This window comes from Canis lupus, chromosome 12 (genome assembly GCF_048164855.1).
Source record: "Canis lupus baileyi chromosome 12, mCanLup2.hap1, whole genome shotgun sequence".
Lineage (NCBI taxonomy): Eukaryota > Metazoa > Chordata > Mammalia > Carnivora > Canidae > Canis > Canis lupus.
This window is the reverse complement of record NC_132849.1, coordinates 15,036,501-15,047,366: the sequence shown is the minus strand read 5'-3', so window position 1 is coordinate 15,047,366 and position 10,866 is coordinate 15,036,501. Positions and strand designations below refer to the sequence as shown.

The 10,866-nt window shown below is 49.5% G+C and overlaps 1 protein-coding gene across 1 annotated transcript; it reads right to left on the bottom strand.

The window, feature by feature from the left end:
* Positions 1–1,882: 1,882 nt before the first annotated feature.
* SPR (sepiapterin reductase) lies at positions 1,883–9,145 on the bottom strand. Its single transcript, XM_072769840.1, has 3 exons — positions 8,781–9,145; positions 7,887–8,177; positions 1,883–2,681 (listed from the first exon to the last, which is right to left on the bottom strand). Exons 1-3 carry the CDS (start codon positions 9,100–9,102, stop codon positions 2,491–2,493), a joined length of 804 nt encoding a protein of 267 aa, XP_072625941.1. The 5' UTR covers positions 9,103–9,145; the 3' UTR covers positions 1,883–2,490.
* Positions 9,146–10,866: the final 1,721 nt, after the last annotated feature.

The window sequence follows — 10,866 nt, the reverse complement described above, 5'->3', positions numbered from 1 at the left end:
GGTATTATGCTGAGTGAAGTAAGTCAGTTGGAGAAGGACAAACATTATATGGTCTCATTCATGTGGGGAATATAAATAATAGTGAAAGGGAATAGAAGGGAAGGGAGAAGAAATGTGTGGGGAATATCAGAAAGGGAGACAGAACGTAAAGACTGCTAACTCTGGGAAACGAACTAGGGGTGGTAGAAGGGGAGGAGGGCGGGGGGTGGGAGTGATTGGGTGACGGGCACTGGGGGTTATTCTGTATGTTGGTAAATTCAACACCAATAAAAATAAATAAATAAACTAAAAAAAAAAAAAAAAAGAAAAACAACAAAAAAACAAAGTCCTGGTCAACCAGCCTGGTGGGACAAGAGGGAAACAATCCTGCCCGATGGGGCACCCATGAGGGTTGTGCTGGTGCACTGCTCTCACACTCCCCAGGAGCAGAGGGCTGGGTGAGGAAATCTGCCCAACAGTGACCAGACAGAAGGGGCAGCCCAGGCTGGCCCAGCCCCACCTTCTGGAAGGAATCTTGGAGCTCCTCTGTTCTAAGGAAACAGCCCAGAGGACGAGGGCCCTGCTGCAAGACCCTTCAAGATCTCTGTTACAGGGGGACATGGGGCCAAGGGTTTCTAAATTCAAGGGTCGTGCATGTTCCTATGGGCCTGGTGAGTCCAGAACAAGCTGTCCAGACTGAATGCCAGCCCACCAAGGCTTCAAGCAGGGGGAGCACAGTGAGATTTCTTGCTGTAGGTCAGCAAGGGGGTGGGCATCTGGGTTGCAAGTGGGGCTCCAGATTAATCTGGATTTTGATATTCAAAGGTAATAATATCTGAATCTCTGGGTACCTACTGCAAAACTAGCACTGTGCTAAACATTTACAAATATTCAGTCACTTAATGCTCCCAATGACCCTCTGAGGGAGGTACCATTTTTCGGATAAGGAAACTGAAACAAGGAGAGGCAACGTGCCCAGGGTTACCAGCTGGCAAATGGCAGACCAGGGACGTGAGTGCCGTGATTTTGACTCCAGTGAGGGCAAACGCTTTGCTGGGCAATGAAAGAGCAGGAGTTACTGGGTCCCTCCTAGGGAACCTATCAGGGTGCTGTCGGCTCTGGCCCACAGCCTGCCTCCTGAGCTGAGTGGCTGGGGTTCTCCTGGAGGAACGGCCTCCGTGCGCCCTCTGCTGTACATGAGGAGGAACAAGAGTTCCTCCCACAAGCTCAGATGCAGGAAGTGTCCTGGGAGACAGTGGTCTCTCCTAAATAAGGACACGGGGCAAGGGGCCAGTTGGCTGGCTACAGACCTCCACCACTGTGGAGCTTCCACCCTGGCCCACATCCCCTGACTGGCAGAAGGATGGGTTTGTTAACATACCTGGTTTCTTAGGGCTTCCCTCTTGGAATATTGCCCACCTTCCCCAAAGGCATGTTGGCCTTAAGCCCACCCTACTAGGGACCAGAACCGAGGGCTCATCCCATGACAGACTTCCCCCTAAGGAGATCATTCAGAACATTGCCATGAGGGCAATGGGTAGGATTGGGAATCTGAGAGGGCCAGGGAGGCTGGGAATCAGGCACTGAAGCCTACTCTTTGAATAGGTCAAGGATGAGGAAAGGCTACTAAAGACTGAGGTCAGCAAAGGCATCTAGAGGAAAAGGTGTCTGGGAATGTCTATCTTGTCCAACTCTGAACCTGAGCTCACCACTGGGTAGGGGTCCTTGAGAACCCTGACAACTCCCCTGGAAATAAGGACAAGGCCCAAAGGCTGACAACCCTGACAACTCCCCTGGAAGTAAGGACAAGGCCCAAAGTTTGGGCTAATTGCCATAGGAACACCTCTGGACCAGCGAACCAGGAGTCAGTCATGGGCCCCATAACAGAGAAGGCAAGCGTTAATAAAGGACAATCTACATTTTATTTGTATCTGCTTTTCACATGCACATAAACTCTCCTTTCCCCCCACTGAGGGACAGATGGTAGGTTCTGGAGGGAGGAGGCATCAGAATGAGGATGAGTTCAACACAAGGTCCTGCTACCATGACCATGGGGCATCCTCGTGTGCTGAATTTGCACTGTCCTCCCTCCCCTGTGGGCAGTGAATCTACGTGGGCCCTCCCATTTGACACCAGCTCAGCCATGGACTGGCCATGAGAGACCCAACTCCTCTTCAGGGTTTCAGCTTCTTGTCCGGCTTTTTCCATCCCTAAAGTTCTATTTCTGGGGAGACAGAAAGTCAACAACCACAATTTCTCTCGCCCAAGCTCCCCCTAACCCAGGGCGGTCAATAGACTCCTAAGAACTGGGATTCTAGCAATCCGAGGCCCTTGCTGCTAGCTGGATCTGAGGGCAGGACAGTAGGTATGAGTGCTTATCTGGGTAAGGCAGACTTTACCAAGGTAAGGCAGGGTGGGCAGTGCCATTGTGGCAGGATGTGGGGTGGCACAGGGCTCCTGGGTGTGCCTGAGGGAGGGGGAAGAAAGCCCCAGGAAGCCAAGGACATTGGCTTATTTATCGTAGAAGTCAACATGGGCTCCGGACTTGAATGTGTCCATTTGTAGCAAACTTAGCAGTTTCTGGGCCGACATATTACAATCCACAAGCTCCCCTTTTGTCTTCAGGTTCTGCAGCTGTTCTCGTAAGTCTGGGTCCATTGAGGTCTCCCGAGCCAACTGCTGCATGTCTGTGTCCAGGGGACCTAGGGCATGAAGAGCAGACATTGAGGGGACATGGCCGAGCCAGGGGTCCGTGCTGTGTGTGTGGAGTATGGTGGAGTCAGGTCTGGCCACAGGGAATACCTCACCCTGGCTGACAAGTGTGGTCAGGGTCATTCTGCCACTACTCAGCTCCAGACTCAAATTCCGATGCCCAAGGAACATGGTGTCTCCAGACCACTGTGTCTACAACCACGCTTATCATCTCCTGTCCAACCAGAACCTCCTCCTCCTGACTTTTCCATTTCTATTCATGAAGCACTCTCCTCCCAAGCTCAGAACTTCCATCCTCACCTCCTCCCTCCCCACTCTGTTCCTGCAGCTGACCAGTCACCAAGTAGGACGGACCCTTCTGCTTCTATATACCCCGATAGTCCGGCCCTCTGGTGCTTTCTCTGCTTCAACTCTTCCCGTAGCCCTCTGCAAAATGTATCTTGCTAAAATGTGGCTAAATATGGTGGCATAAGAATTTCTAGCACTTTTCTCCAGAAACATTAATATGAACTACTAGCTGCATGTGAAATTACCTTCACAAAAGCCAAGAATTCCAGGTAAGGGATTATACTACCTGGGTGAAACACAGAAATAAGAAAGGATGCATTGAGGAAGGTAGGAAATAAGAGATTTGTACTACCCTTATATCTGTCCCCCAAGCCCAGGCACCCCTGTGTAGAGACACTCTCCCTATGGGAGAGTGAAGTAAGCACCTGACTTCATAGGGGATCCCAGAGCCAACCCGCTGTAGCATGGGGCCAACTCCCATGGCCCTAGGTGTCTCCCTATGGGCTTCCATAAACCCAGGCCCCCAGCTAACCCCAGTTTCAGTGGCCTCTGCAGCCCCAAGTGGCTCCCACAGCCCCACACAGCTCCTATAGCACAGATTCCCACAAACGTAGGCCCCAGGATCATTCTGGTGCCTGCTGGCTCCAGCCAGCTCCAATGGCCCCAAGTGATTCCAGGCTCCCAGAAAGCCCCAAGAAACCCAGGCCGCCAATCCATTCCAGTATCAGCTGGTCCTTGTGGCCTCAGGTTGCTCCCATGGTATCAGGCTACTGACAAGCCCTCATGAACTAAGGTACCTGGCATATTCCAGCCAGCTCCTATGGCCCTAGATGCCTCCAAGCTTGCAATCAGTGCCTGTAAATCCAGGCTCTATGGAGGCACCCACAAACCCAGGCTCCCTGCCAGGCTCAGCACCAGACTGACTACCATGAACCCAGGCTTTCAACCCACCCCAGCAACAGGCTGCCCAAAGACTCCAGCAGCAAGTCTGATGCAGATGACACCAGATGGTTCACCTAGATTCACTGGATAGGCTGATTGTTAAAGGGCTTTGCCTACTGGAGTCAGCCTGTAAAGACTGGGAGAGGTGCTTACTTCCTCAAAAACAGACACCAACACAGGGCCACAAGGATCATGAATCATCAGGGACATGTGATACAACCAAAGGAAACCTCTAAAACTCCAATGACTGACCCTAAAGAAATTAGATGTATGAACAAATAATTTAAAATAATCTTCTTAGAGAAATTCAGTGAACTACAAGAAAATATAGATAGATGGGGTGCCCAGGTGGCTCAGTTGGTTAAGTGTCTGATTCTGGGGTTCAGCTCAGGTCATGATCTTTTTTTTTTTTTTTTTAAAGATTTTATTTATTTATTCATGAGAAACACAGAGGGAGAGAGGCACAGACACAGGCAGAGGGAGAAGCAGGCTCCATGCAGGGAGCCCAACATGGAACTTGATCTCAGGTCTCCAGGATCACACCCTGGGCTGAAGACAGTATTAAACCGCTGAGCCACCCAGGCTGCCCAGGTCATGATCTTAGGGTGGTAGGATCGAGCCCCATATCAGGCTCTGTGTTCAGCATGGAGTCTGCTTGAGATTCTCTCCCTCTCTCCCTCTCTGCCTTTTTCCTCTCTCCCTGCTCACATGCACTTTCTCTCTCAAATTAATAAATAAAATCTTAAAAAGAGAGAAAATACAGATAGACAGCTACATGAAATTAGGAAAACTATGCATGAACAGAATAAATTCAACAAAGAAATAGAAACCACTTTAAAAAACCCAACAAACTGAAATCCTAGAGTTGAAGAATAAAATGACTAAAGAATTCAAGAGAAGTCAACAACAGATTCAACCAAGCAGAAGAATAAAATTTTGTTCTTCTTCAAGCAGAAGAAAGAAATTACTCAATTAGAAGACAGATCATTAGAAATCATCCAGGCAGAAGAGTACAAAATAAAAAAGAACAAAAAAGAGTAAAGAGGACTTAAGAGATATTGGAATCCCAGAGAAATAATGGCTGAGAACTTCCCAAATCTGGGGTAAGATTTGTACATCCAAGTTCATGGAGCTAATAAGTCACTCCAAAATTTCAACACCCTCCCCCAATAATTATCTTCTTCAAGACACCCAGCCTATATGACTTCACTGGTAAATTGTGTCTGTCTTTATGCCAATACCATAGTGTTTTTATTACTATGCCTTTGTAATATAGTTTGAAATCAGGGAGTTGATGCTTCCAGGTTTCTCTTTCTCAAGACTGCTTTGGGTATTTGGGGTCTTTTGTGGTTCCATACAAATTTTACAATTGTTTGTTCTAGTTCTGTGAAAAACGTCATTGGAGTTTCGGTAGGGATTGCACTGAATCTGTGGATGTATTTGGGTTGTATAAACATTTCAGCAATATTCTCTTCCAATCCATGAACACAGAATATCTTTCCACTGATTTGTGTCTTCTTCCATTTCTTTCATCCATGTCTTATGGTTGTCAGTGTACAGGTCTTTCCCTCCTTGGTTAAATTTGTTCCTATTTTCTCTTTTTGATGCAATTGTAAATGGGGCTGTCTTCTTAATTTCTATGATAGCTCATTATTAGTGTACAGAAATGCAGCTGATTTTTGTGTATTATTTTGTATCCTGCAACTTTACTGAATTTATTAGTCCTTTAAAAAAAAGTTATGTATTTATTCATGAGAGACAGAGAGAGAGGAGAGAGAGAGAGAGAGAGAGGCAGAGACATAGGCAGAGGGAGAAGCAGGCTCCTCACAGGGAGCCCGATGCAGAACTCAATCCCGGATCCCGGGATCATGACCTGAGCCGAAGGCAGGAGCCCAGCCACTGAGCCACCCAGGTGTCCCGAATTTATTAGTCCTAATAGTCTTTTGGTGGAGTTTTTGGGTTTCCTATATATAATATGTCATCTGCAAATAGATAGTTTTACCTCTTTCTTTTTGATTTGACTGTCTTTTCTTTTTCTTGCCTAATTGCTCTGGCTAGGACTTCTAATACTATGTTAAATAAAAGTGGTGATAGTGGTTTCCTGGTCTTGTTCCCAATCTTAGAGGGAAAGTTTTTTTAGCTTTTCATCATTGAGTATGCTGTTAGCTATAGACTTATCATATATGGTCTTTACTATGTTGAGTACATTTCCTCTACCCTTTTTTTTTTTTTTTAGTTTTTTTAAATCATAAATTGATGTTAAATTTTGCCAAGTATTTTTTCTGCCTCTACTGAGATAATCATATGATTTTTATCCTTTGCTTTATGAATATGGTATACTGTATTGATGGATTTGCAGACGTTCAATCAGATCCAACCCAATCAAATGACATTCTGGAGTAGGCTCCACACCAGACTGTGGTTTTTGTTTGCCCCAGCTGATTGAGTAAGTCCTAGGCTGAGTCCAGGGGGGTGCCAAGTTCAATTGACACGTTCAATCGTGTTATTCTTATAGAATAACAGTGTATGGGGATCCCTGGGTGGCTCAGCGGTTTGGTGCCTGCCTTTGGCCCAGGGCACAATCCGGAGACTTGGGATCGAGTCCCGCGTCGGGCTCCTGGCATGGAGCCTGCTTTTCTTTTTTTTTTTTTTTTGGTTTGCTTTTTCTTCTGCCTGTGTCTCTACCTCTCTCTCTCTCTATCATGAATAAATAAATAAAATCTTTAAAAAAAAACAAAGAATAACAGTGTATGTGTTAGGAAGGAAGGGAAGATTGGGTACTAGAGAGCATGAGGAAGTAAAAGTAGCACTGGTCATGAACTTGGAGGCAAGGTTTGATCCTGGCTCTGCCGCATTTGGGCTCTGGTCAGGTCTTTCTACATTTTGCCCCCAGGTTCCAAGGGGAACAGACCACTGGAACTCTAAGTCACTTAGATATTATACAACAGCTTTGTCACTGTCTTATAATTCCCCCAGCCTCAAGTCTAGTATAGAAGCCTTACTTTTCGGGATGCCTGGGTGGCTCAGCAGTTGAGTGTCTGTCTTTAGCTCAGGGAGTGATCCTGGAGTTCTGAGATTGAGTCCTACATCGGGCTCCCTGCATGGAGCCTGCTTCTCCCTCTGCCTGTGTCTCTGCCTCTCTCTGTGTCTCTCATGATTAAATAAGTAAATAAAATCTTAAAAAAAAAAAAAAAGGAAGCCTCACTTTTCAGAAAGGGGAAGAGTGGTATCATGGCAGGGTAGTGAGAAACCAGACCAAGTATCACAAGACCCCTTACTGTTTAACTTTTGTGAAGATAGGGCCCTCTTTTATTTATCCCAGCATCCTCTTGGTATTCTAGCACAATTTAGCCGGGGGTGGCCAGCATTTCACAATGTCTCTCTGCTCTTCATTCAACTAACATTACTGAAGACTGACTCAGTGAGGTGCTTTGCTAGGTGCTTGGAACATACAGGTGCACAGTGCAAAGTTCCTGCCTTCAAGGCTTTTCAGGAGAAAGTAGTATAGATATGAAGAAAATACAGTGTGATAAGTTCTAATATTTAGAAGTGCCAACAGTTAGATAGCACTTCATGGCTAGGGATCATTTTCATATATATTACCTCATTTAGTCCTCTAATCTGCCCTGTAGACAGATAGCATCTTCCTGTTTCACATAAGGAAATGTGGGCCAGGCCTGAAATTCAAACCCTAATCGTCTTTCAACTCTAGTATCTCAGACTTTCCAGCCCCACCCTCCAGGCCGGGCAACTGCCTTTCACCTTATCTTCTAAACACACTCCTTATCCCAGCTGGCTCTAACTTCTGGAGCCTACATTTTCCTTAAGGAATGATGGTTAAGAATTCAGGGACAACATACTCTGTGGGTTCTTTCTTGGAGGGGACAGACTAGGCCCTCTGCACACCCCCCAGGGGCGAACCAGCAGGTTCCTGGTGACAGGGGAGGTGGTAATGCCCCACCTACCTGGGGCATAGCTCAGCACCCTGACACTGGGTTCCTCTGCGGCTAGGACCTGGAACATCATGTCACGGGCAGCCTTCCCTGCACAGTACAATCCCCAGCCTTTGAAAGGCTGCAGAGCACAGAGGGATGAGATGTTAACCACGGTCCTGCTGAGGCCAGGACTGTCTGGAAAGGCCTTCAGGATGGTGGTAGTCAGGCATAGCATGGAGGTCAAGTTGACAGCCCAGTAGTTATTTACTTCAGCTGAGTCGCCCAGGTCCACGAAGCCTTTGGACACGTCCCCAAGAGTGCCTGAAAAAACAGACCTTAAGGAATCAGGGTGTGCAGGCAGGTCCCTGTTTCCCCAGCCCTCTCCAAATTCCTCTAGATACCCCCTTCCTAACTAAACTTGGAGGAGTCTCCCTAGTGCTTCTGAAGACACCTCCCTCTTCCCAGCTTCGCAGACAGACACACCTGGGGTTGCTCACAGTCACCCCAAGTTGCAAAATGGAAATGTCATACCCTGCCCTGGACCTGAGAGGAGGACTCAAGGGGCCATTTGGAAAAGCGGGTAATTTACTTTTGCAGGAAGACCTCATGCCCTGACTCAGGCCTCCGCCAGAGGGCGCAGAGCAAGGCGATTGGGAAAGTTCTAGTCATTTTAGAAAATTTGCCTGAAATGGGAAGGAAGGGCGGGGGGGGGGGGGGGGGGGGGATGGGAAAAATGGGTCGCGCCGATGGCACGGAGTCTTTCTCCATAACTTGCTGAAACAGCTCGGATTTTTCAGGCATCTTTTCTGACTCCTAAGAGTTCCTAGCGGTGGGGAAAGTGAGAGGGAGGTTGAAGAGACAGGGGCGCTAAGCAGGAGTCCGGGGCCCTCCCGGGGAGTCCGCCCCCGCCGGCCGGCGCCTTACCCGCATTGTTGATGAGAAGCACCCGCTGCAACCCCTCGGGCCTGGGGAGCTCGCGTAGGGCGCCGAGCAGCTGCTGCAAATCGGCCTCGACGCCCAGGTCGGCGGGCACACTCAGCACGCGCAGGCCGGGCCGCCCGGCGTCCAGCTCGGCCTGCAGCTGCCGCAGCGCCTCGATGTTGCGGGCGCTTAGGACCAGCACGGAGCCGGGCGCCAGCAGCCGGGCCAGGAGACGCGCCAAGGCCCGGCCGAAGCCGCGGGAGGCCCCGGTCAGCACGCACACGGCGCGCCCCAGGCCGCCCTCCTCGCCGCTGCCACCCTGCATGCCTGCGACCTGCGACCGCGGGCGCTGGGACCCCAGGCTGGCGGGGGCGGGGCGGCCGCGGCTGGAGGAGGCGGAGGCGGCGCGCAGAGGGCGGGAACCCGGGCGGCGGCGACCGCGGCGCCCCTGGCCTCGGCCGCCCGTGGCGGAAGTGGAGGCGCCTGCGCGGTCTGGGTCGGCCTCAAGGGGCTAAACCTAAGGGGTCCGGAGGACCGGCTTCGACGCGAGTCCCAGCCCAGTTCTGGGCCTGGCTTCGTTGTGCCGCCGCCGCCGCCGCCACCCACCCTGCTTCCCAGCACCTTCGCTCGTTCAGACCCGCGGCGTCCGCCCCAAGTTCACACCGCACCTCCCGGCACAAGGGGCCTCCTGCAGGCCGGGCCATGCTGCTCGGCGCTGGGCATCCCTGGAAGCGGCCTGCAAAAGCCCTGAGTGCAGCACCTGCCAGTTTCGGGCTCTGGCAACTCCCCGCGCTCAGGGTGACCTGAGCTACCTCTGGGAGCTCCACGGTGGCTCCTCCAAGTGATGTAAAAACCTCTTCTCCCTTACTCTGTGCTCCGCGGCCAGTTCCCCTTCCTCTGGGGTTTCTGAGTCCTGCGCCAACAGGTCTGGACTACCTGGATTTCTGCACCCACTCCCGCTACACTTTTCCCAACACTCGCACCCACTCCCAACTTCTGAAAGGTGACTGACTGCAAGTGCCTCCATTTTGACCTTCCAATTTTTTTTTTTTAAGATTTTATTTATTCATGAGAGACAGAGAGAGAGAGAGAGAGAGAGAGACAGGCAGAGGGAGAAGCAGGCTCCATGCAGTAAGCCCTGACGTGGGACGTGGGACTGGATCCTGGGACTCCAGGATCATGCCCAGGGCTGAAGGCAGGTGCCAAACTGCTGAGCCACCCAGGGATCCCCACTGACCTTCCAACTTTAAGTTCTTTCTAGCTTATCTCTGAACTCAGGCCACCCAACCCTCAAGCAATAGGGACTGCCCTGAGCCAGCACGACCCCCTGTGATTGACCTCAAGACAATGGTTGGTTTGACCTTCACCATCTATCCGCAGTATCCACTGACGTTTGCCGCACATTTCCTTATTTAAACCTGGAAGTATTTTTGGCGCTTTGAAGACAGTCTTTGAGACTTTAGTCTGCTCTCTTCCGAATGCTGGCCTCACTGAAATAAATTCCTTTCTGATTTCACCGCCACTCCTCTCTCTGCCTTTGGATTTTGTCAGCTGTGATTGGCCAAATCTGGTCTGTTTGGGACCCTCTGAGCCAAGTGTCCTTGCACCCCTGTGCCCTGGCTACATTTCAAGTTTTGTAATCACCTGAATCTATACTTCCAGACCTGTACGTTAGAAAACCTACATTTCTGATTTTTTTTTTTTTCTCGGAGAGAGGGAAGATGAGAAGTTGGGACACAACTACAAATCTGCTTAACCAGGAGACCTTTCGGGGGTTATCAAGGTGGTAAGTAACCTCTGATAACTCAACCCAAGTCTTTTTTTTTTTTTTTTTTTTTTTCAACCCAAGTCTTCATAAGGTTCTTCTCTCTCTCAGGATAGACAGCAAAGTTGCCTTTCAGGGCTTCAGAAGAAATGCGTTTTGCTTCCTTGTGCTGTGTGAGCTATTATATCAACACCAAAACAATTTGGGGAAAAGGTTTTTACTGGTCAACATGGGTGCACTTACTGCAAACTTTTTGTAAAATGTGCAGTTCAGATTATATGTTACCATGGAACATGCTCTAACAACAAATGAAACTGCACAGAA